This window comes from Corella eumyota, chromosome 2, assembly GCF_963082875.1.
Source record: "Corella eumyota chromosome 2, kaCorEumy4.1, whole genome shotgun sequence".
Lineage (NCBI taxonomy): Eukaryota > Metazoa > Chordata > Ascidiacea > Phlebobranchia > Corellidae > Corella > Corella eumyota.
Genome location: NC_137491.1, coordinates 21,208,901 through 21,234,894, shown reverse-complemented (window position 1 = coordinate 21,234,894; position 25,994 = coordinate 21,208,901). Strand labels below are relative to the sequence as shown.

General features: G+C 28.1%; 4 protein-coding genes across 5 annotated transcripts; 2 read left to right on the top strand and 2 right to left on the bottom strand.

Moving 5' to 3' along the window:
* Positions 1 to 257: 257 nt before the first annotated feature.
* On the top strand, positions 258 to 2,182 carry LOC145742680 (uncharacterized). Its single transcript, XM_082560458.1, has 4 exons — positions 258 to 367; positions 1,176 to 1,331; positions 1,623 to 1,757; positions 1,826 to 2,182. Exons 1-4 carry the CDS (start codon positions 272 to 274, stop codon positions 2,180 to 2,182), a joined length of 744 nt encoding a protein of 247 aa, XP_082416584.1. The 5' UTR covers positions 258 to 271.
* A 926-nt stretch (positions 2,183 to 3,108) lies between these two features.
* On the top strand, positions 3,109 to 8,604 carry LOC145743703 (solute carrier family 35 member B1-like). 2 transcript variants are annotated; one of them, XM_082561735.1, is made up of 8 exons: positions 3,109 to 3,376; positions 4,989 to 5,080; positions 5,315 to 5,445; positions 5,843 to 6,031; positions 6,219 to 6,345; positions 6,900 to 7,024; positions 7,423 to 7,558; positions 8,213 to 8,604. In XM_082561735.1, exons 1-8 carry the CDS (start codon positions 3,111 to 3,113, stop codon positions 8,266 to 8,268), a joined length of 1,122 nt encoding a protein of 373 aa, XP_082417861.1. In that variant the 5' UTR covers positions 3,109 to 3,110; the 3' UTR covers positions 8,269 to 8,604. The 2 variants fall into 2 exon arrangements, with proteins under 2 accessions (XP_082417861.1, XP_082417862.1); XM_082561736.1 differs by lacking the exon at positions 3,109 to 3,376 and adding an exon at positions 4,388 to 4,614 and having other exon boundaries at positions 8,213 to 8,600.
* Positions 8,605 to 9,332: 728 nt separating this feature from the next.
* LOC145743704 (3'(2'),5'-bisphosphate nucleotidase 1-like) lies at positions 9,333 to 13,495 on the bottom strand. Its single transcript, XM_082561737.1, has 7 exons — positions 13,196 to 13,495; positions 12,413 to 12,619; positions 10,990 to 11,038; positions 10,517 to 10,620; positions 10,250 to 10,435; positions 10,055 to 10,181; positions 9,333 to 9,985 (listed from the first exon to the last, which is right to left on the bottom strand). The coding sequence occupies exons 1-7, from the start codon at positions 13,361 to 13,363 to the stop codon at positions 9,858 to 9,860; spliced, it is 969 nt and encodes a 322-aa protein (XP_082417863.1). The 5' UTR covers positions 13,364 to 13,495; the 3' UTR covers positions 9,333 to 9,857.
* Positions 13,496 to 20,201: 6,706 nt separating this feature from the next.
* LOC145741885 (uncharacterized) lies at positions 20,202 to 25,250 on the bottom strand. The gene is made up of 12 exons (XM_082559559.1): positions 25,102 to 25,250; positions 24,674 to 24,743; positions 24,138 to 24,512; positions 23,651 to 23,811; positions 22,814 to 23,275; positions 22,538 to 22,556; positions 22,347 to 22,441; positions 21,909 to 22,089; positions 21,426 to 21,569; positions 20,987 to 21,148; positions 20,611 to 20,767; positions 20,202 to 20,543 (listed from the first exon to the last, which is right to left on the bottom strand). The coding sequence occupies exons 1-12, from the start codon at positions 25,138 to 25,140 to the stop codon at positions 20,429 to 20,431; spliced, it is 1,980 nt and encodes a 659-aa protein (XP_082415685.1). The 5' UTR covers positions 25,141 to 25,250; the 3' UTR covers positions 20,202 to 20,428.
* Positions 25,251 to 25,994: the final 744 nt, after the last annotated feature.

The window sequence follows — 25,994 nt, the reverse complement described above, 5'->3', positions numbered from 1 at the left end:
AAATGTTAAAAAAAAAAAATTAAAAATAATTTAAGATAAACTTAGTAAAGAATTTAGTAGAAAAATTTATTTAGCGTTTATTTTAAGTTATATTATAACCTAAAAGAAGTGTGTAAAGAAAGGACTTGATTAAAATAATTTAAAATTTTTATTTAGAATTTTTTTTTTTTTTTTTATTTAGAAAAAATTTTTTTTTTATTTAGAATTTTTTTTTTTTTTTTATTTAGAAAATTATTTTTAAATTTTTATTTAGAAAATTAGAATCTTTAAAATGCCTTGTAATTTCTTACCCCCTGATTTACTTGAAGAATATAAAAAAGCTTTCCAAATATTGGACAGAAAAAACATCGGAAAAATCTCATTAAGGGTAAGTTGAACAACTTTTATTCATTATAACTCAAAACTACGTCACTGTCTACGTCATACAAATAGTAAAACTTTCTTGAAAAATCTAAACGTCATTAAAAACTTCTGACGTCAAAATCTAAATACGCCATAATCATTTGTTTCGTTATAACTAAAATTAAAATAAATTTAACTTAGTAAAAATAAATAACACCATTAACCATTTAACAAACACCATTAAAAAAATTTTTACCCAATAATTAACCAATAAAACCACTAATTAGTTATTAGAACACTATTAAATACCCATTTACCAAATACAGAGTATTAATAAATAACACCATTAACCATTTAATTTAACACCATTACTTAACCATTAAAAACATCAATAATTAACCATTTAACAAACACCATTGATTAACCATTAAAACGCCACAAATTAACCATTTAACGAACACCAATAATTAGTCATTAAAACACCATTAATTTACCATTTAACAAACACCATTTAAGTATTAATAAATAAAACCACTAACCATTTAACTTAACACCATTAATTTACCATTTAACAAACACCATTTAAGTATTAATAAATAAAACCACTAACCATTTAATTTAACACCATTAATTTACCATTTAACAAACACCATTTAAGTTTAAATAAATAACACCACTAACCATTTAACTTAAAATCATTTAAGTTTAAAAAAATAACACTATTAACCATTTAATTTAATACTATTAATTAATCATTTAAAAACACAAATAATTAACCATTTAACAAACACCATTAATAAACCATTAAAACGCCACAATTTAATTTTTTTTAGGACCTAGCTCGAGTTTCATGTTCAATAGGAATCCAGTTAACTAACGACGATCTAACAAATGTTGCCCACAACATTATCGGACTTCAATATTTCGACACAATGCAATCCTGTCTGGATTTCAATCTCTTTCTTGAAGCTATGATCACGATCTTAACGGTAAGGTCAGTGGTTCGAATCCAACCGGACGATTTTTTTTTATTTTTTTTTTATTTAATCGAAATTAAAATTGGTTTTATTTTGTTAACTGTAGGATTAGGGGTTCGAATCTACATCAAGGCGTTTTTAGATATTTTAGCAACTTTTTTTGTTTAAATATAAATTTTTGCTCTCAAATGACGTCACTAATATAATTCTCACTTACTTAATGACGTCATTAAATATTTTTCAAAAACTTTTAGTTGAAACAAATATTTTAATAATGACGTCACTAATATTATTATTTTTTAGGATTGTATTTCTGATGACGAAATAAAACGAATATTTCGAGAATTCGACAAAGATGGTGACGGTTTTATCTCGCCGCACGAGTTAAGAGCCTTGCTTCTCAGATTGGGTGATGACGTCACGGAGAAAGACGTAGAGGTATTTAGTTTATACCAAATTTTTAATTTGTATTTTTTTTTAAATAAATAAAAATTAATTTTTTTTAGGAAATGATGATGGTAGCCGATAAAGACGGTGACGGTCTCGTTAGTTTGTGCGAGTTCATCGACGTTATGACCGCGTCACCTTCTATGACGTCACAACATCCTCATAATTACGTCACAGAACACAAAGTTTGTTCGAGGCAGTCGTCTGTCGATTCTCGAATATTCGTGACGTCATCGCACAAACATATTACGTCATCAGATACAAAACCGAAACGTCGCCGAAAGAGTTTACTCGATTGGATGAAGGGTGTGACGTCATCGAATAGTGACGTCACGAAATGTAACAATAACGAGAAAAATAATTTTCAGAGTGGGTTTCAAGCGATTAGAAGAGTTTCAAAAACTTTAAGTTTTTAAAACTTTTTAATTAATTAAGTTTTAGAAACTTTTTAATAAATCTTTTTAATTAATTAAGTTTTTTTTAATTAATTTTCATTCTTTCCAAATTTTATTTAAAATTTTTCCTACCAAATTTGACATTAAATATTTTTTTGTGTTTATTTTAGACAATATTCGACGATATTTTAAATGGTTTTAAAATTGAATTTATTTACAATATTTTTTTTAAACCTTTTAATTTATTAATTTTATTTTTTATTTATTTTAGGACAAATTTTTTAGCAATAATTTCATTTTTCATGAATTTTAAAATTATTTTAGCTTTGTATAATTTCCACTAATTTACAATTTATTAAAATTTTTATTTTTTTAAAAATATTTTTTAGACCAATTTACAATTGCTGGTGGCTTCCAAAAATAAAAAATAAAAAAACGCAAAAAGGCAGTGTTTATTTAATCAATATAAATCTATATTATTTACATTTTGCTTTTATTTTACTTAACTAATTTTATTCCAAAATAAGGTTTTTTTTCTTTATACAAAATATTAAAACTAATTTAATTTTCTTAATAATGTTAAGTTTTTGTTTTTTAAACTAAACATAAACTAAAACATCAAGAATTAAATTAATTTTAATATTTTCTACAAAAAAACGTTAAATTAATGCCAAACTTTGGAATAAAAATGTTAAAAAAAATTGTAAATAAAAGTTTAATTATAATAATTAACAGAAAGATTTTAACTTTTTCTTTTTAAAATTAAAATTAAACTTTAAAAGATGCATTCAAAAAAAAACAATTGTTACCTACACACCCCTATGTGATGTCACAATAGATAGTCAACGCATGAATAGTTCGACGTAAAATCGTGTTTGCTATGACGTCATAATGCCTCCGGATATATTGAATAACGTTAAAAGCGAAAATGAGCTAATACTAGAATGTTATGGATCACGGAAGCGCGAAAACAGCCGAAAAAGTCGACATGGAACCCTTATTGTTGCAAGAAACAAACGATTTATTGTTACAAAACAATAGCAACAATAACACAAGTTTAAATGAGGTTAAGATAAGTCAAAAAATGCCTAAAATTCGTGAGCTTTACTCAGTCTTAAAAGACAGATACTCAAACAGTCAAACTCAGAAGTTAGTCGTCTACTCGAGTGGAATATTTTTCTTTTATTTACTTTATGGAATTCTACAAGAGGAAGTGTAAGTTCGACTTAAAATTAACTCTGAAAATATTTACTTTAAATTAAAAATTTTGGAAAATTCATATTAACCTTTGATTTCACTTTAAAACTTTTGCAAAACATTTAACAGCAAATTATATGACCTTATTTTAAATGGCATTTTTTAATAAAGTTACAACGTCTCTATATAGCTTTAGTATCATGTAAAATTAGGTTAAATTTGTTTTGTAAATTTATTTTATTAAATTTGTTTGAAATTTTGTATAGTTGATGCAATAAGTAACCTTTACTATGACGTCACAAGTATAAGATTAATGGTAATATCCTTTTCACTAACGCTTGACTTAGTGTTAAATATTTTAAAGTTTTGGTTGGCTGAATATGTAAAAAAAACTATTTAAAAACAGTCTTTAAAAGCAAAATACAAATATATAAATGAAAAGTATAATATAAACTAAATTAAGATAAAATATGGCTTTAAATCGACCACTAAAAACATAATATTAAATGTTTTATTATTATTTAAACTGCTAAATTTTTTCGTTTTTATATAAGTTATTATATGATAACCATATGCTTTAATATCAATAATGACTAATTCTGACTAAGGCTTATTAAAGCTGTTATTAATTATATTAGAATAATGGATACTGAATAATGGCATAAAAAGCAAATTGTTGCGTGGCTGCGGTTAGCAAAAAAAACTGGTTTTAAAAACTGTTTAAAATGTGAAAACCGTAAATTTTTAAATCAATTTTGTTTTTTAATTATTTTAATTATTATTTGTTGTTTATTAACAGTTTTACCATTTTTAAATATACTAAAATTTTGGTTTTTTATAATTGCATTTTTTTAGAAGGAGGATAAACTAAAAATAAAAGCGCTTACCGTAAGACACGTGTGTAATGTTTCGCTTGAGTGCCTTGACGTCATAGTTACAGCTGACAACGTAAATAAAAACTAATTTTTACCAAAAATTGAATTTATTTTAACAAAAAAGCGTTTTTAAAGTAGAGTAAAATGAAAATATTTATCTAATGTTAGTTTTAATTAATCTGTTTAATTTTTTAGCACAAGGATTTGTTAATTAAAAGCTAATTAATTAGTTAAAAACAAAACCAAAAAAACTTGAAAATTTAAATTTAATTACGAAATTAAAATGAGTGCAGTTAGCGAGAACCAAACCTCAAAATTATTATTTTGTTTTTCCGGTATTTTTATTTGTTATTTGTTTTTCGGATTTGCCCAAGAAAAAGTGTAAGTTTGAAACATCAGTTTGCTTGTTAATAAATCTTGTGAAACTTGATTTAAATTAAATAAAACACTTGGCTTCACCACATAAGGCCTAGGTTCAATCCCCACTGCTTTTATACTGTAGTACCCTTGAGTAAGATATGCTATAAACTTTTGCTGAGCCAGCACTTAATCATCAGCTTGTTACTCTATGTTTAGGTCGTGCATTCGACCTTACCACATCGTGAATAATAATAAAATAAAAAATTTAAGAAGGGTTAAGAAGTTTTTTTTTTTAAACTAAAATTCAATTTTTATAGTGTTACATCACCCTAAAAGGATACTTAATCTAAAAAGACTTTATTATATTTTAAAAAAATTTTTTTTTATTTTGACAGAACCCGTGGAGATTATGATGGAGAAAAGTTTCGTTTTTCACAAGCTTTAGTTTTTGTTCAATGTGTTATTAACGCTCTGTTTGCTAAAGCAAGTAAGTTACTTAAAAAATCTTTACTTTAATATCTTTGTGGAATTCATTTTAGGGTCGAAAGCCAAATAAACAAAAAAAGAAATACACGAAAACATCACAAAAATAAATTATCGATACAATAACAACAACTAATATAAAAACAAGTTTTTTTACTTTTTAGTGTTTTTTTATATTCAAATGTAATATGTTTTGGTTTTATTTTATATTTAAATACTATTTTTTATTTTTATTTAGTTTTGAAATTTGTGACAAAAGTAGACAATGACAGCACTCCACCAATGTTGTATGGTGCTTGTGCATTTTGTTATATGGGAGCCATGGTTGCGAGTAACAGTGCTCTTATGTATATTAGTTACCCCACTCAGGTAAGTGGAAAAGTTTAAGTGTTATGCTTGTCAATTGGGATATATATAAACAGTTTAAAAAAACTTTACTTTTGTCTTGTTTTAATTAAATATTTAAATTACTTTTAAAGAATAAAATTAACTTTTTTGTAATATCTCTTTTTGTAATAAAAGCTTACTGCATTATAAATTATTTTAAAATAAAATAAACTTTATTTTTAGTCTATAACAAACCAGTGTTTTACATTTAAATAAACAACAACACATGAAAACCCCTTTAAAAGAGAACACAACCAATTTAATTTAATTATTTATATAAAAACACAGTTTTAACTTAAAACAATCCACTACAATGAAGTCCAAAACTTAAATCTTAACAAAAAAGCAATTTTCTAATAGCTTAACAACATTTTTTTAGGTTTTAGGCAAAGCATGCAAACCAATCCCGGTTATGATACTAGGGGTTATATTTGCTCACAAGCGCTACCCTGTGGCCAAATATTTCTGTATATTATTAATAGTGAGCGGAGTTGCCGGGTTTCTATACAAAGATGGTAAAAACATCGGAGATTCAAGTTTCAGTTTTGGAATTGGAGAAACTTTATTGGTTGGTCTAATTTAAATCTATATATATTTGAGCTAAGTAGACATATAATTATATATGTGCCATTTTTAGGCTTACATAATAAATAAAATTGTTATTCGAGGTGCACAGGTAAATTGTCATAGGCAAATATTGGTTTAAATTGGACCACATTACAACAATTAAAATGCCAACCAAAATTATTATACAGATAGTTTCATTAACACTGGATGGGTTCACTGGGGTTACTCAAGAGAAAATGAGAACGCATCATTCAACCAACCAACACCATATGATGTACAACATCAACTTATGGTCAAGTTTCATATTATTAGCAGGTATTCATTAATCAGTGTTTGATCTATGTACCCATGTCATAGTGTAGTGGTCAGAACACTTGGCTTCACTAAATAAGGTCCTGAGTTCGATGTTCACTGCTCTTATGCTGTAGCGCACAGTATGAGCTTCTGCTGAGCCAGCACTTGATCAGCAGTTTAATTTTCGGGCAATTATAAATCTATATAATATATTTAAGGTCGACTAAAAACTTGCGTAACTCTTATCAAACTAAAACCCTTTTTTTGTATTTATCTTTATCCTTGATGTGGGAAAGTCAAATGCGCGACTTAAACATAGAGTAACATTAGTTACTCCGACCCAGTCTCGAGTTGCCTTTAGCAGTTTGGGATATTATGGATTATATTTGCCCGATAATTATGCTGCTGTTTAAGTGCTGGCTTAGCAGGAGTTCATACTGTTTATAGCGCCTTACTTAAGAGCGCTACAGCATAAGATCGATGGGGATTGAACCCTTGACCTCATGGTGGTGTAGCAAGTGTTTTTACCACTACACCATGCTGCCCTTATTTTTAACAATACTTTTTTTCTTTAGGTCTTATAGTAACAGGCCAGGGTTTAGAGTTTATTAACTTTGTAATCAGACATCCTCAAATTATCGGACATCTGGGGGTCTTCAGTTTAACTTCTGCTCTAGGACAACATTTTATTTTCTTAACTGTAAGTCAAATTATTTTCCATTAAAAAAAATTAATCATTTTTGTATTTTATGAACCATAACTTTTAAATACCATTATTTGGCCAACTATTTTACATTCTTTAAAATACAAAAACAATACGACAAAAACAATATAACAATAAACCATATAACAATAAACAATATAACAATATACATTTTTAAATAGCTTAACATGGACTATAATTTTACACTACCCAAGACTAACTTATGATATCAACAACAATATATTTATACTAAAATTATACAACTAAAACCTTTAAAAAAAATTAAAAATATAACAAAGGCAATGTCAAAATAGTTTCTTATAAGAAATAGCAACCAACATTTGACAAGAAACAAATCAATTTTATCTTTAATAAAAAATTTTTATTTTTTTTAGGTCGTGACCTTTGGCCCTTTAACCTGTTCAGTTATAACAACCACTCGAAAGTTTTTCACAATTTTATTCTCAGTTATAATATTTCAAAATCCGATGAACAACAGGCAGTGGATATCAACCGCTTTTGTTTTTACTGGTAAATTAATTTTATAATTTATTTTATGGAACTTATAAATAAATAAATATTTTTAACAAAGAAATTAGAACTCTATTTTCATACCTATAAGTTTTTTACAATATCAGCACTGGACACAAAAAATTATTTTTTTCACCCTTTTTGCTGCACTTAAAATACGCTAATTTTAAACTTTTTAACTTGAAATAAAACAATATTTTTACCGGCAGCATGGTGTAGTGGAAAAAACACTTGCTACACCACACATGAGGCCGTGGGTTCAATCCCCACAGATCTCATGCTGTAGCACCCTTGAGTAAGGCGCTATAAAAAGTACAAACTCCTGCTGAGCCAGCACTTGATCAACAGCATAATTATCGGGCAATTATAATCTATATTATCCCAAACTGCCACAAGCAACTCGAGACTGGGTCAGGGTAACTTATGTTACTCTATGTTTAAGTCGCGCATTCGACTTTTCCACATTGAGGATAAAGATATATACAAAAAAAAAAATTAAAACCTGTTAGCCAATTTCTAAATTGTACACTGTTAAGGTTATTTAAGTTATATGCTATTTCATTTAAAGAGCATTGGTAGTAACACAAAAAATACTAAAACAATCATTAGAAATACTTTATAAACTATTAACAAAATAAAACAATTTATTTTCAGGTATTGCACTAGATTCAATTTATGGAAAATCTCTAAAACCTAAAGACCAAAAATGACAAAAAGTGTTGCCAAACAATATTCAACAGGAGGTTTAAATAAAGTGGATTCCTTTCAGAAATATTTATTTTGGGAAACACTTTTTTGGTGATGGGCAAAAATAAAATTTTAGTATTTTTTAAAAATCACAAACTATGTCAAATTCAAGTGAAATGTTATTTTCTTAAACTACTTCGTTACTGTATTTAGGAAAATTATTTTATTTGTAGAAAAAATGTTTATTTTCAAATTTATTTTGAGATTAATTTTAACTTATTATCATTTTTTTATCAACACTTTTTCTCACAAAATAAAATTTATATAAGCCGAAAATTTAGTTTAAATTCTTCAAATATCAAATATTACACAGACCATTACATGCTCAAAATTATATTAAATAATTTTCAAAATAGTTTCACGTAGAATTCCAAAATCAATTTAAAACATTAAGGATCACGTATGTTGTCTGGTTCTAGACAAAACATAATTTTTTTGTTGTATATATCTTTATCCTCGATGTGGGAAAGTCGAATGTGCGACTTAAACATAGAGTAACATCAGTTACTCCGACCCAGTTTCGAGTTACCTGTGGCAGTTTGCGATATTATTGATTATAATTGCCTAATAATTATGCTGCTGATTAAGTGCTGGCTCAGCAGAAGTTCATACCACTTATAGCTTCTTACTTATGGGCGCTACAGCATGAGATCAGTGGGGATTGAACTCACGACCTCATGTGTGGTGCAGCATCTCATGTGTGGTACAGATTCTCTTCTATGGTAAACGGCACATTGTTTCGTCTAAAGCCGGACAACAGACGTGATCCCATTTTAAAATTCAACTTTTTAATTTACTCGTTTTTTAAAAACAAAAAAATCATAAATTGTATCAGTTGTTGTACTAATTTTTCAATACTAAACTAAACTTGATTAATTAAACACAACTAATTTAAATAAAAACCTCAACGAGTTTTTTTCTAAACCTTAATTTCAGTCTCTAAATATTTTATTTTGTTAATATAATTATCAGACAAATTTGTAAATTATTAATAAATTATAACTTTATTAAGCATAAGCTACTAATATAATTTTCTTTTGTTCAAATAATAATTCAAAAACATAAAATAAACTATTTTGCATAAATTAAAAATAAAATTGCTTGTTAAAATAAAGAGGTCCCACATAATACCAACAATGTAATAAAACAAACTTAGGATTGATAATAAATAACAATAATTGCCTAGCTTTTACTGTATAAAACGTACTATACATATCAGTTGACAATATATACGTGTGTTTAAGCCTTCGAATAAATAAAACTGCCATTTGTGGTGCGTGGGTAAATTATCGCTGGCAAATATTAGATAAGAGTTGTGACTATATTATGACAATTAAAATGCCGACCATAAGGTAAGCTATTAACTAGTTAAATAACATATTTAATTTACTTTAAATGGTGTAATTTTTACTGCGCTTTTAATTTAAATTTAAGCATTAATAAAATTGCAAAATTAACACTAGAAAAATTCAACTTTTTTCCTGAATATTTTAATTATAATCGGATTAATTTCGAAAATAAAAATTTTCTTTTAATTACTTTAATTATTTTTTTAAGAAACGAGAGCATCTTTAACATCTTGGGGAATATTTTTAATAATTTTCTCGTGGTCTCGAAACGTCGCAATTACGCCCCCGGTGTTCGGATATTTCACGCCCGAGTGATATTCAATTTTGTTCCCTAAAATATATAATTTATCCTCAATTTTTTTTTTTCAATTTATAAAATAATTATTTAATATTTCCCAACCTTTAACATCCGTCAGTTGTCCTCCGATAGCAAGGAGCACAGCTTCCGGAGCACAAGTATCCCACTTCTTGCATCCCGGGGAGGCGAACACGTAAGCATCCGCTTCTCCCTCGATGATCTTAAGGACCTAGGAGGAGAATAAAGTGTTCAAAAAGAGGATAACGTATTTAAAATGAGGATAAAATAACCCCAAACCTTGTTCCCTGCTCCACCTTGTCTCATAATCTCTGTCGGTTTCAGCGCTTCGAGACATTTATTAACAAGTTCGTTGGAGTGTGACCTTGTGGTTATCAGAGCATTACGACCGCTAGGTGGCTCACTACGGTTCCACCCGAATGCACCCAAACCAACAAGACCCCAAATTGAACGACCTTTGCAGACCTGAAGGTCACAAATATTGTTTAAACTTTTGAAAAAAAAAAATAATAAAATAAATAAAAAAAAATATAAAATAAATCTCACATCCGGTCCTTCCTTGTAGTTGTAGAAAGGTTGGTGGATAACTCCTGCCACTGCTTTGCCATTAATTGCCATCCCTATAAGCACTGTAACATGGTCCAGCAAACCTGGGTGGTAGAAAAGGTGATTCTAATTATTAGGAAGTTTTTTTTACACCTATTTATCCTCAATGTAGGAAGGTCAACCCCACTTAAACATAGAGTAACATCCGTTACCCCAACCCAGTCTTGAGTTTCCTTTAGCAGTTTGGGATATTATAGATTATAATTGCCTCATAATTAAGCTGCTGATTAAGTGCTGGCTCAGCAGGGGTTCATACTGCTTATAGCGCCTTATTTAAGGGTGCTACAGCATGAGAGCAGCGGGAATCTAATTTCTGGCCTCATGTAATGAAGCCAAGTGTTTTGACAACACCATGCTGAGTAAAATACTGAACTATGAACATACACAGGTGCACAATATTAAATTGTTTTAACCTTGGGTGTATTCTGCTGTTCCATCCAATGGATCAACCCAGACTACAATCTAAGAAATATAAATATTTAAAAATGGTTTAAACACTGACAAACAACTTTCTAAACAACACTACCAAATAGCAATACATCAAAAATTGTTGGAGTTAGTACATTGGTTAAAAGGACTTGAATTGATTTTTGTTATTTAATTTTTAACGCATTAATAAAAGTAACAAGAAAGATAAAAGCACTTAAAATTAAAATAAATCGAATTTATGATTTAAAAAAAATGGCAAAAACTTAATATTAAGATTCCACAATATTATACAAAATCTAAGCACTTGAAGACATGAAACGAAAACCAGCAGCTTGGTGTAGTGGTAAGAACACTTGCTACACCACACATTGAGGGTTTAATCCCCACTGATCTCATGCTGTAGTGCCCTTGAGTAAGGCGCTATAAACGATATAAACTTCTGCTAAGCCAGCTCTTAATCAGCAGCATATTAGCCGAGCAATTATTATCTATAATATCTCAAACTGCCACAGGCAACTCAAGACTGGTCGGGGTAACTGATATTTATGTTTAAGTCGCGCACTTGACTTTCCCACATCGAGGATAAAGATATATACAAAAAAAATGTAAAGTTTAAACTGTTATATTGGTGCTAGTGTTTTATATTAAAATTATATTTAATTCAAAATCTTTGTTATAATTCTCAAGGACGAATAATTTTAAAATATTTAACCGGTCTAAAGTAATGATTAACTAGTTAGTTGGGTAAACCTTGTTTTATTATGTTAAGTAAATATTGCCATCCTAAATGTGATTACACATGGTAGGTATACTGAATGAAACTTTAAAATATAGGTGACTAGAATAAAAATGAAAAACAAAATTTAACATGTAGTTATATCTAATTTTCCTTTAAAACTGTTTTTTGTGCAAAATTAAAAACAACTAAAAGTTTTTTTTGCAGTAACTGTAAAAATAAATTGGATAATTGTTATATTAACTATATCCATCTGCTTAAAAATTCCATTTTAACCACTAAAAAATGTCTTTTAATTTTTATTAAAAATATCCGACTAAAATCATGGTAAAATGTTCTTTTGAAATTTTGTTTTTTGGAATAAGTCAAATGTTTTTTGTAAAATGGTCGGTAAAAAAATTACTAAAATACTTAACATAAAGATTTAAGATTCTGGGTTTAAATCTCTTTTTAAATTTAAAAATTTATTTTTTATTTTTGTTGAAGCCAAAAATGACAATCGACGAAATAACAAATAACCAATATTAGCAGGTGAACAACATCTTAAAGGATGTTGCCAGCAATTTAGGACTGGGTTTGAGTAGTGATCTTTACTACTAAATAAGCTGTGAATTTTTCCAGTATCAAAAATAAATAAATTATTAAAAAAAAATAAATTCAAATATTTTTACCTCGCTTTCTTTTACATTGTTATACACAGAAGGGCATTGTTTGGATATGACCTTTTGACACGGCCCTGCTTTAAGGTCAGCACTGGGGTCAAGGGGTTCATCTTCTTCCCCGATAACTACCAAATTGGGGAACTCCCCTAACAAGGAAGCTCGAATTAGTTTCTCCACAGCCGTATCGGCTTTCGTTTGAAGATTGTTTTGTCCACCCTAAAAAAAGGTTTAACTTAATAGATTATTTTTGTTTTTATTTATCCTCGATATAATAGGATAGGTCAACTCCATGACTTTTTTTACTGTATATATCTTTATCCTCGATGTGGGAAAGTCGAATGCGTGACTTAAACATAGAGTAACATCAGTTACTCTGACCCAGTCTCAAGTTGACTTTAACAGTTTGGAATATTATAGATTATAATTTCTCAATATTTAACCTAGTTTTGGGCTTGGCAGAACCTTATACTGTTTACAGTGCCTTAAGGCCCGTTCACACGGCGTACGCATCGCAACGTAGTGCAAGATTTCGCAAACATTTAAAATGAAAAACTAAAATTTTCAGTTTACTTGTGCACGTGTGATTTATGTTGGCATGTTTCACCCAATACCTAAATTTGACTTAAATATGTTACCACAAGGTGCCAGTATTGTACCTATTTCACCAAAAAAAAAATCTTGTGCGTGCACGCTGCCCTACTTTCCAGACTGGCACATAACTAATTACGTAATTGTATATATATGATAAACCACCAATAAAAATTAAAAATATTTTAAAAATACTTCATCAACCTTGTCCTTAACTCCAAGGTCACCAGATGACATTATTTCTCTGACCAGAACTCCAGCTTTGTTTGCAATTCTTACAGAAGATGCCAAAACTTTCATTAAAACTGGTGTTGTTGCCATTTTGTTGGTCTGGTTTAAATGGTTTTTAATAGTTTTAAGTCTGGTTGTCATACAAAACTTAAGCTGTTAAAATATAAACTTTACATTATCTGTGGTTTAATTAAAACAATTTGACCGGCAGCGTGGTGTTGTGGTAAGAACACTTGTTACACCACCATGAGGTCGTGGGTTTAACCCCCACTGCTCTCATGTTGTAGCACCCTTGAGTAAGGTGCTATAAACGGTGCAAACTCCTGCTATGCCAGCACTTAATTAGCAGCATAATTATCGAGCAATTATAACTATTATTATTCCAAACTACAAAACAGCAAAAGGCAACTAATGACTGGGTCGAATAACTGGAGACGGGCTTGCGGGTTCGTTTGGCACATGTGCCAAAAAATGTGCCAAACAAAATGTGCCAAAAAATGGCACATAATATTGGCACAAAAAATGTGCCAAATAAAATGTGCCAAAAAATGGCACAAAATATTGGCACAAAAAATGTGCCAATTGAAATGGCACATTTTATGTGCCAAAAATTGGCACATAAAAAAAATGTGCCAAGGTTGCCAAATAATATTTTTTTTTACATTTATTTTTTCTTGATGTGAGAAAGAAAGCTTAAAGACCTAAACATAGAGTAACATCAGTAACCCCGACAAGGTCTCGAGTTAAATTTGCCAGTGTGGAATATTATAGGTTGTAATTGCCCGATAATAATAAGATGCTGGTTGTGTGTTGGCAGCATGAGTTTATACCGTTTATAGCGTTACCTCATATTGCCAGTGTTACTATAGATATTACATTACATGTAAAGTAATTTATATAGTGTCACGCCATTTTATTTATTTATTTGTTTTAATTTTTTTATTATTATTTATTATAATAAATTGATGTTAGTGTTTAAAATCTAATTCGATTATAAATACATATATATCAAGGTAAAAGTGTTTTTAAAAATAAAATAAAAATAAATATTTTTATGCCATAATTAAATCACAAAGACTTTAAAAAGTTGCACTTTTAAATATTTTATTTAAAAAACAATGTGATTTTTGTAGAAAGGTCGGAGACGTTTGTAAATTAAAAAAAACTTACCTCAAAATTAAATTATCACTGCAAATTACAACTTGATTTTTTATTTTTAGTTTACAGAAAGTTGCTTTTATTATTAATATCCACGACGTGATCTTGCAACAAACTAAAAAGCTTTATATTAAGTATTTTCTATTGATAGATATTTATACAAACGCAAAAATCAAAATTAAATATTTAAATCGTATAATTTTTCTTAAATATTTTGTTATTACAGTGTTTATTGGTGGCAGAAACTCCAAACACAAATAAAAAAAATGTAGTATAGGTAAAACGTAGTATTTTTACTGCAATACGTTTAAATATGTATATAACTCATTTGTTTTCTAGTAATCTGTATTAATAACCACATTTGCTTTGATATGAAAATGCATTTGTTATTGCGTTTATAAGTAACCTTAAAACATATTATGTTTTGTTGGGTATATGGTACTAATAGTATTTTTTAAAAGGTGCAGTTACTAGATATATGTATTAAACTGTCTTGTTAAATAATTAAATCTACTCTATTAGTGACTTTTAATATAAATTAAAAATGGAACAAATCATGCAATACAAAATCATATACAACAAAGCACACAATAAACAAATTAAATATTAAATAATGGGCAAAAAACTAATTTTGAACCTTACTTTAAACCCCAACTATTTATGAGTTTTTGCGCCCAGCAAACCAAATAAAATTTTTTCTTTATAAAAACGATAAGAAGTAAAAAAAAAATTACGAACAATAGAGATAATAAAAACATCTATATAAAATAAAATTAATGGACAATCTATGTATGTTTAATTAATGGGCTTACAACTAAAATGCCGACTATAGTTTATGCCAGTGACTAGTCTTAATAAACTACTTAAAAATATTTTAGACACCTTTTATTGAAATGAAGTCATTTTCCAACTTTGAAAGTTATTTAAGTGAAAAAAACAATCTGAATTTAAATCTTGTTAAAGGTCCAAACATTAAATCTCCTGAAAAACCTTTTGAATCTAAAATATTTTGCAGCTCACTTAAGGTAAATTTCCTTTTTTTTATAATTTTTATCTTTGGTATGGAGAAGTTTGCCTTCACAACCTGAACATAGAGAAACACTGTTTACCCTAACTCAGTTTTGAGATGTTTAAGACTTATATGCATTAAAGGTTTTTTAATGTGATTTTATTAAAGATTACTAGTAGTGGTTTAGACACTAAATATCACCTCATTAGATTTTTGTATGTTTTCTGTAAATTATAATTTTAAAATCTTTTAATAACTCAAAAAAATTAGTAAAAAATTTCGCTTTTTAGAATGTTAAATTATTCGGAAAAGCGTACATAAATTTCTGGAAAAAAAAACAAAAACGAATACGCATATGGAATTTATTATAAAAAACCCACAATCGTAAATCATAAATATATAAGGGTATACATATATAAAACAAAACCCACATTATATTTTACGATATATTAATGCTTTCAGCAACGTTTAATATTTGTATTTGATTCTATGCAAAATTTTTCATTCAGACCACTGATATTTTGTAATATTCCATTCAGTATTTGTTGGTTAGAACTTTAAAAATTTCAATGACGTTCGTTCCCGTCTGTCAAAGACCTTTTAATAGAATAAAAAGTTCAACTACATTTATTTCTTAATTAAAAAATCGTTAAAAAATATTTTTTACAAATACTTAGTCAGTCTAGTACTAAAATTCTAACAGTGCCTGTCATGTAACATAAAAAAAAGGTTATTACGCAATAAATTCATATAGAATATAAATATTAGTCGCGTTTCTTTTTATTTATTACATCTCTTTATTAGCGATTTTTAAGTGATGATTTACAGTGAATCAATGTATGCACCCCGCAATTATTAATAAAAATATTTAAAATGATCAACTAGTTATTTTGTAACAAATTTTTGGCTAGGTTTTATTATAGGACTATTAAAACTTATTTACTTAAATTTAAACAATCTAGGTATTTTAATTATAACAACAAAAATAAGTTTATAATTAAACTTTTTTAGTATCGCTATAGATAAATCATGTTATCCAAAATTTATATTTTTATGTGATTTTTTAAACGTGATTAATGGTTAAACTTTACATTATCCTTAAAATTTAAAAACTTAAAAAAATATTTCTAACCAGCGGTTTTATTGTATTGCTTTTATATCATACAACAAATTAAACTTTATGCATTAATCACTGATTTTTAAAATATTAAAAAAAAACAAGAAATCATTTTTAACACGTTTTATAATGATACTTTAAGAATGTATTAAAGCATATATATTTTAACTTTATTTAAAAACGACCATTTTTTATTGGACCTGTACATTTAATAATAATTTGACACATTTTTTTCCAAGTATTGCCCTTTTATTAAATTTGCAAAATAATTTTTTTAACACATTTTAAAATTTTTCAGATTCTCCCATCTTCCCATATCGTACATTTTTTTCAAATTGACACATTTTCCAAATTGGCACACTGGCAATTCACACATCTTGTTGGATTATATCAAAACATTTAAAAAGTATATTATTAAAAAAATCTGAAAAAAAATAAAAAACAGTTAATTTTTAAACATTATTTAAACATAGCTTAATTTTGCAAATTTGCACATTTTGAAGAATTAGCTCAATTTTGCAAATTGGCACATTTTTGAAAATAAGCTCGATTTGCAAATTGGCACATAATTCGTACTTTTAACTTAAAACATATAATTATCCTTAACAATCCACAACTTATTGGCAAAAATTAGGAATCAGTTCAATTTTGCAAATTGGCACATTTTGAAAAATTAGCTTAATTTTGCAAATTGGCACATAATTTATACTACTATCTTAAAACATATCATTACCCTTAACAATTCACAACTTATTGGCACATAATTAAGAATCAGTTCAATTTTGCAAATTGGCACATATTTAAGAATTAGCTCAATTTTATGAATTGGCACATTTTTAAAAATAGGCTTAATTTTGCAAATTGGCATATAATTTATACCATTATCTTAAAACATATCATTACCCTTAACAATCCTCAACTTATTGGCACATAATTTTGAATCAGTTCAATTTTGCAAATTGGCACATATTTAAGAATTACGAATTGGCACATTTTTAAAAATAAGCTTAATTTTGCAAATTGCCACATAATTTATACCATTATCTTAAAACATATCATTACCCTTAACAATCCTCAACTTATTGGCACATAATTTTGAATCAGTTCAATTTTGCAAATTGGCACATATTTAAGAATTACGAATTGGCACATTTTTAAAAATAGGCTTAATTTTGCAAATTGGCACATAATTTATACCATTATCTTAAAACATATCATTACCCTTAACAATCCTCAACTTATTGGCACATAATTTTGAATCAGTTCAATTTTGCAAATTGGCACATATTTAAGAATTACGAATTGGCACATTTTTAAAAATAAGCTTAATTTTGCAAATTGGCACATAATTTATACCATTATCTTAAAACATATCATTACCCTTAACAATCCTCAACTTATTGGCACATAATTTTGAATCAGTTCAATTTTGCAAATTGGCACATATTTAAGAATTATGAATTGGCACATTTTTAAAAATAGGCTTAATTTTGCAAATTGGCACATAATTTATACCATTATCTTAAAACATATCATTACCCTTAACAATCCTCAACTTATTGGCACATAATTTTGAATCAGTTCAATTTTGCAAATTGGCACATATTGAAGAATTACAAATTGGCACATTTTTAAAAATAAGCTTAATTTTGCAAATTGGCACATAATTTATACCATTACCTTAAAACATATCATTACCCTTAACAATCCTCAACTTATTGGCACATAATTAAGAATCAGTTCAATTTTGCAAATTGGCACATATTTAAGAATTAACTCAATTTTATGAATTGGCACATTTTTAAAAATAAGCTCAATTTTACAAATTGGCATATAATTTATACCATTATCTTAAAACATATCATTACCCTTAACAATCCACAACATATTGGCACATAACTAAGAACTAGCTAAATTTTGCAAATTGGCACTTAATTAAAAATAAGCTCAATTTCACGAATTGGCACATATTTTGAACCATTATCTTAAAACATATCATTACCTTTAACAATCCACAACTTATTGGCACATAACTGAGAACTAGCTCAATTTTGCAAATTGGCACATGCATAAGAATTAGCTCACATTTTTTTGGCAATTCGGGCAAAATCTTTATTTTACCTATTTTCATGTAATTGTTATAAAGAGACAAGACACTATCATACTATACCATATAATCAACATACAACATGTCTGCAATGCACTAATGACTAACTGACTATCAGACAGACATAAGCCTTAGCATTAGAATTGATGGAGATTCTAATCGCTTTCCTACACAGGATTGATTGTCTGTTTGTACAACACCAGTGATAATCTAAAACGTTAATATTACTTTTAATCCTTTACTATCGATTGGCACATTTACGAGCATATTTCGCAGAATGACACATAATTTGTGAAATTTTTTCAGATTGGCACATTCTAGCTTGGCACATTTTTTGTGTCATTTTTATGTGCCATTTCTTGGCACATTTTGTTTGGCACATTTTTTGTGCCAATATTTTGTGCCATTTTTTGGCACATTTTTTTTGGCACATTTTCTGGTACATGTGCCAAACGAACTCGCAACCCCTATTGAATAACTGATGTTACTCTATGTTTAGGTCGCGCATTCGATCTTCCCACATCAAGGATAAAGATAAATAAAATAAAAAAATTAAATTCTTCCTGTAAGTATTGCCAAATGTATTGGCGCAAAATTCTTTAAAAATGAAGTAAAAAAACAATTTTCTGCCCATTCAATAATAACAAAACGCACGTTTTACTTTTATTAATGACTTTTTGCAAAACGTAATCATGACATTACATTTTTGCTTCTCAAGTTTATCCTCAATATTTTATCTTACTTATAAAATCATTTTATTTATTAAAACTACTTTTTCACTTTCATTTAAATTAAAATATGAGTACAAAACGAAGTTTTATTAAGGTTTCACATCTATAAAATAATAAGTTGCAAACATGAAGTACTAGGATCGATTTTTTTTGTATATATCTTTATCCTCGATGTGGGAACGTCGAATGCGCGACTTAAACATAGAGTAACATCAGTTACCCCGACCCAGTCCCAAGTTGCCTGTGGCAGTTTGGGATATTATAGATTATAATTTCCCGATAATTATGCTGCTGATTAAACGCTGACTCAGCAGGAGTTCGTACCGTTTATACCGCCTTACTCAAAGGCGCTACAGCGTGAGATCAGTGGGGATTGAACACACGACCTCATGTGTGGTGTAGCAAGTGTTCTTACCACTACACCATGTTGCCGGTGTTCCCGCTGCTTTCATGTTGTATCGACATATAGCAAGGCGATATAAGCAATATAAACTCCCGCTAATCAGCAGCATAACTATCGGGCAATTATAATTTTTATTATCACAAACTCCCAAAGTCAGCTTGAGACTGGGTCGGGGTAACTGATGTTACTCTATGTTTAGGTCGTAAAGACGATATTCCCACATCGAGGATGAATAAGTATAAATAAAATCGTCCAAAATCCAGTTTTTTATTTATCCTTTATATTCTTAGGAACAGAGATTTACAACCTAATCTTAAAGTGGACCCTAACTTGTTAAACCTATCTTGTAAGTTTAATAAAGTGTTAAACATGTGCTATTGTCTGATTATTAACATTTCAATTCAATGCAACAACATTGGAAAAATTATTTATAAAATTGAAGATTTTATCACCATCAAAATTATAAAGCGTTTATTTGCATATCGTAACATATCCTCTAATAAAAGTTATATGAAGAAGTATTAAACAGTTAAGATTAAGTTTTAATTATAAAACATGAAATAAGATTACAAAAAAATAAAAAAGCCTTTAGAAAACATTTAAATTAGTTACAATATTTAAAAAATAATCAATAAACGTTCTTATGACATCATAATACAATGCTATATAACAATTATGACATTACACAACGACCATTGTTGCTGCATATATTTTTCTTTCTGTTTCAGCAATGATTGTCCACTTGTTGTTCGTGGGATCAAATACTTCAATGGAATTAACTGGATCACCAAAAAACCTAAATAATAAAACAATAAACCAGAGTTTAATAAATTATTACAAACTAAATATTTAGTTTAACTTACCCACAGTAGCCCCCAACAACATAAATCTTGCCATCTACAACCGAGGCACAGTGAGCATACCGAGCCTTGTTCATTGGTGCAACTTTTGACCATGTATCAGTAATAATATTGTATTTGATCACTGATGAAACTGAGACAAAGTCAACATGACATCCACCTAGATTAAGTTTTATTAAATACCAATGCAAAAAAAAAAATTTGATGAATTATATAAGATTTTAATTTACATAACATTAGGAAGTTTAAAAGAATTTAAACATAATATTATACATTATAAATTTAAAATTAACATTTCAATCCTTGTTTTTACTTAATTAAAAGCAGAATAAACACAAAAAATACAAAATACTAAATTTACTTGGTTAATAATACTTACCAGTAACAAATATGTGATCATCCAAAACTACAGCTGCATGATAATATATACAATATTTCATTGAAGAAATAAGAGACCACTTTTGTTCATCAAAATCAAAACATTCTGATGAACTTAAACTTCTATCTTTCCAGTTATATCCCCCGATTGCAAATAATTTACCTGAACATGAATATTTATTTTTAAACAATTTGTTTGTTTTATTAAATATGTTAAAATATTGGATTTAACTTATTATTGTAATTTATTTTTTAAAAAGCTCTCTACTGCCACCAAGCTAATTTTTAATGATTTAATAATTTTTATAATTTTCTTGTAAAAGGGCACAAATTATAAAATAATTAAATTGAAAGTTGTTTTTATTTAACATTGTTTTATTCTAACAATTCAGGAAATAACTTTCTTGTAAATTGTATTGGGTTTAACATTAAAACTCAACCTCTTGCAGCAAGTAATACATGATTACTTCGTGGAACAATCATGTCAGGAATATTTCCTCTTCTATTTGTCCTCACATCCAAGAATTCTCCTCTTGATAAAGGTATAATATTTTTAGCCTGGCCACCAGTTGTGTAAATACAATCTACAACAATTTTAATTTCTTTAAAATAATTTTCTAATTTCTAGTTTTTAAAACTAAGAATAAAAACAATAAAAATTTGTAGTAAAGTTGTAACAATGGGCATTGTTATTGTGTCACAATTGGACATTGTTAATAAATATTCTGCAAATATTAAATTTTTAATGAAACTTTAAATATTTATTTTAGTTTACGTAAGAATTTAAAATTTTATAATTTTGTGCAAGTTACAAAGTTAATTATTTGGGTTTGTGATGTAATAATGTAAAAACAAAACAAAACCAAAATAACACAGGTTTAAATACAATAAACAAATAGTTTTAACCAACTTAAAGTTAATACCATTTAAAGTAGCTGATGATGCCAACCACCGAGCTTGTTTCATTGGACTTTCAACTTTCCATTGTGGATCTACTTCATCTAACTTTAAACTCTCAACAGAGGATTTACCCTCCCCTCCAATGATAAAAACTTGTTTGTTGACAACAGCAGATGAAGCTCCCCACCTTTCTTCATTTAATTCCTACAAATACATTTTGTTTAAGTTAACATTAAATAAATTAAAAAGAATTAAAAACTCTGTAAATTTACTTTTACTTAAACTTAATAAAAAATATTAACAATTTTAATTAGTCATTAATTTATTACTTAAAAACCATAAATCCTTTTAAATACAAATAAATTTTACAAAAATAATATTCTGGCCTTAAACTATAAACTTATTGTATTAAAATCAAGTTTACAAAATAAAACCATTTTTTTAGAATATAGAAAACTTACTGGCATTTGAGTCCATTGTTGTGTAACAGAGTCAAACAAAATAACATTTGTGCTATTAGGGGAATCCCCTCCCATTATAAGTAACTTTGTTGGAACTAAACAAATTAATTCTTGAGTTAAAATAATTTAACAAAACACATTTAATAATTAACAAACATATTAAATATCAACAATACAATTTTAACCCTTACCTATTTTCTTTTCTTTTATCTATAAAATAGAAATAATATAATTAACAAATGGAAAGTAGATATAAAAGCACCACAAGTAAACTAGTTGTTAGCATATTAAAAAAAAGTTTCAATCACAACTGCTGTAACATTTACACAGTTTTCTTTATTAGAGAATAATTGTTTGTAAAGAATTATGTACCACAGTAGTCTATTCATTTAATATTTTCTATTTCTAAAAATACAGTTTAAATACAAAACTATTCCTAGAATAATAAAAACTTTAAACAATCCTACCTCTATTTTAGTTGTCACAAACTTGTAAATTCTTTCCCCAGCTTTTCTTTTCATTTCTTTCAATTCAACTTCAGAAACCAAAACTTTTTTTTCTTCAGTTATTTCAACTGAATCAAGCTTTAATTCACTTTCAGAAAACCCATTTTTAATCGAATAATTTTGCAAAAAAACATTGAAATTGGTAAACAACTTATTTTTTATGCCAAAATATTTTAAAAATTCGTAATAAACAGTTTGATTTTCAGCCACAATTTCAATAATAAACGGTCCCCCATGTACTCTATTAATAAATATTTCAAGCACCCCATTTGTTACAACATCAAGTAGGCCCAACACTAGTTTTCCAAGATCAGCGCCCCTATGTCCTCCAGCAAAGTAGCATCCAGTTTCAACAACCATTAAAGCAAGCAAACCAGTCAACTGGAGTGTGATAATAAAGATATTTTTAACTGGTTGGTTTTCCTATAACAACATTAAAACAAAAATAAGGTTTATTTTAAAAAAATTTAGAAACGGGATTGAATCACAATTCTGAATTAATTAAAACTATAATGCATATGACCACCACTAATTCTAATACCACTACAAATAATCCTGGTCTAGCTTAGACATAATGCTTAGACATGATGCTTATAACAGCAAAATGAACAAAAATGCAGTCAATGTGTTTGTTGCATAAAAGCTTAAAATTATAGCTTAAAAATAATAATGAATAGATTAAAATAAATTACTAGATATGCTGACAGTATATACACACAAATTTGGAAATCTTTTTAAAAAAAATCTGAAATTCAACAAATAAAATTATCATGAATTCAGCCTATCCCTTGAATTTACCTTAAGCTTGGGTGTAGCTGCAGGTATATTGGTGTTTGCTTGGGAGCTGGTGTTTGGTTTGGGTCTGGTGTTTGCTCGGGCGCCGGTGTTTGGTTTGGGTCTGGTGTTTGCTTGGGAGCTGGTGTTTGCTTGGGAGCTGGTGTTTGGCTGAGATGCACTTACTGTAATACAAAATAAATTACAAAAAAAGTTTAAAAATTGTTTTACAACCGTGTTAAGTTTTAACCAAACAAATTAAATGGGTGACTCAAAATGGCTATACCTAATATGCGCATTATGCCTGCTATGCTTAACATACATAATTATTAACCTACATTTGTGCTTGTCCACTGTTTCACTACTGAACTAGAGATTTCTTAAGTGACCAGTCATTAAAAATATCAAGTTAATGACTGTCAAAAATAAATGACATTACATATCACACATAGGCATATTAAGCATATCAGGTAAGTACATTTTCGAGATACTAAATTTAAAATAATTTTACCAGCAGCATTTCCATATCTGTCTCCAAGATGTTGTATATTTGCACCAGTAATGTTGTGTTGATGCTGGACCTCGGTCTTATTTTGGTGTTGTATTTCGGTCAGCTGTTCAACATTAGTTTGCTCCTGTATTTCAGTCAGCTGTTCAACATTAGTTTGCTCCTGTATTTCAGTCAGCTGTTCAACATTAGTTTGCTCCTGTATTTCGGTAAGCTGTTCAACGTTAGTTTGTTGTTCAACATTAGTTTGTTGTTCAACATTAGTTTGCTCCTGTACATTGGTCTGTCTCGCTACCATTTGTCCCACATGATGTTGAACATTGTGGGTTTGTTGAATTTGTCGATGATCATTAAATTGTATTTGCAAAGTAACAGGAGCTAAATATAAGTTTAAAATCTTGGTCAACAAATTAAATAAAGAAAAATTTAACAAAAACAATTTGGGTTTCTACTTCTAATTGTTTAAAAAAACAATTTATATAAAAATCTGAAAATAGTTTTTATATTAAATTACAACCTAACATTAAAACAAGTTCTACCTTGAGCACCAGCTACAATCTCTCTTAACCCAGCAAGTAATTCTGGAGAGTTTAAATCTGGCACTCTGACCTAAAAATAAATTTTAATTTAATTGTTTCCGGTTATTTAATCTCGATAAAAAGCAGTATATATAACTATTGAGCAATTATAACTAATAGTATCCCAAACTACTAAAAGCAACTCGAGACTGGGTCGGAGTAACTGATGTTACTCTATGTTTAAGTCGCGCCTTCGACTTTTCCACATCAAGGATAAAAAATATACAAAAAAAAAATTATGACACAAAAAAGTGGAATTAACTTCAGCATATTAAATTAACAGACAGATAACAGATTCAATGTTTTACAATTGAAGCATTAATAGCTTTACATGTTTATGATAAGAGTTTGTTGAAAAATAATAAATTTTAAAATACTAGAAAATTTACCAAACGATTTTCATTTTCGTTTTGGGATTGATCTTCCATTATTCTTGTTTTTATCTACAACAGTTTTAACATCGTTTTTATTTACAACAGTTTTAACAACTACAAACAGATGGTTGTTGTTTTATAATATTTGGGTTCGTTATATTAGAACAAACTAAACTAGATAATTTGCTGATTTGCAAAAAATAAAACGTATAAAACCACAGTGTTGCCAATTATTTTTCCCTAACTTATTAAAAAATATATATTTTACAACTTTGCAATTTTTTAGTTTTTTATGTAAATTATTTTAACGCAATATTATCTTAAACATTACAAAAAATTTTAAGTTTTATTTTATTTATCAAATTATTTAGTTATATTTTTTTGCGTTTTAATTTTTTTTCTAGAAATTTAAATTTTTAGTTGGGGATAAACTAAAAATATTCGTGAGAAAGTAATGCGGAAGTTGTAATAAAGTAATTTTTGGAGTTGCAGTCGTAACATTTGTTTGGCACACATGTCTTGCCGAAATGTGAGAGATACCAGGTCTCAATTACTTGCATGTCATGCCGCAAAAATTGACATGTCATGTCATAAGCTATTTGACAAAAATGTGATTGTCATGTCTTATATATTAAATGTCATGTCGTAAAATGTGGAATGTCATGCCGCAAAATTTGGAATGTCATGCCGCAAACTTCGGAATGTCATGCCGCAAAATTTGGAATGTCTCGTCACAAAAATCCGAATGTCATGTCGCAGAAAATGTAATGTCAAGCCGCGAAAATTGACATGTCATGTCATAAGCTACTTGACAAAAATGTGATTGTCATGTCTTATATATTAAATGTCATGTCGTAAAATGTGGAATGTCATGCCGCAAAATTTGGAATGTCATGCCGCAAACTTCG

Bases quoted from the DNA above. Each gene is read 5' to 3' on its own strand.
- LOC145743704 (XM_082561737.1), bottom strand. From the start codon at position 13,363: ATGACAACCAGACTTAAAACTATTAAAAACCATTTAAACCAGACCAAC. The intron at 10,621-10,989 runs GTTAAAACAATT...TCTACCACCCAG, and splicing joins AACAGCAGAATACACCCAAG to GTTTGCTGGACCATGTTACA. The intron at 10,436-10,516 runs GTGAGATTTATT...TGTGACCTTCAG, and splicing joins ACTACAAGGAAGGACCGGAT to GTCTGCAAAGGTCGTTCAAT.
- LOC145743703 (XM_082561735.1), top strand. From the start codon at position 3,111: ATGGATCACGGAAGCGCGAAAACAGCCGAAAAAGTCGACATGGAACCC. The intron at 7,025-7,422 runs GTAAGTCAAATT...TATTTTTTTTAG, and splicing joins AACATTTTATTTTCTTAACT to GTCGTGACCTTTGGCCCTTT. The intron at 7,559-8,212 runs GTAAATTAATTT...ATTTATTTTCAG, and splicing joins AACCGCTTTTGTTTTTACTG to GTATTGCACTAGATTCAATT.
- LOC145742680 (XM_082560458.1), top strand. From the start codon at position 272: ATGCCTTGTAATTTCTTACCCCCTGATTTACTTGAAGAATATAAAAAA. The intron at 368-1,175 runs GTAAGTTGAACA...AATTTTTTTTAG, and splicing joins TCGGAAAAATCTCATTAAGG to GACCTAGCTCGAGTTTCATG. The intron at 1,332-1,622 runs GTAAGGTCAGTG...ATTATTTTTTAG, and splicing joins CTATGATCACGATCTTAACG to GATTGTATTTCTGATGACGA.
- LOC145741885 (XM_082559559.1), bottom strand. From the start codon at position 25,140: ATGGAAGATCAATCCCAAAACGAAAATGAAAATCGTTTG. The intron at 24,744-25,101 runs GTAAATTTTCTA...ATTTATTTTTAG, and splicing joins ACGAAAATGAAAATCGTTTG to GTCAGAGTGCCAGATTTAAA. The intron at 20,768-20,986 runs GTAAGTATTATT...AACTTAATCTAG, and splicing joins TGATCACATATTTGTTACTG to GTGGATGTCATGTTGACTTT.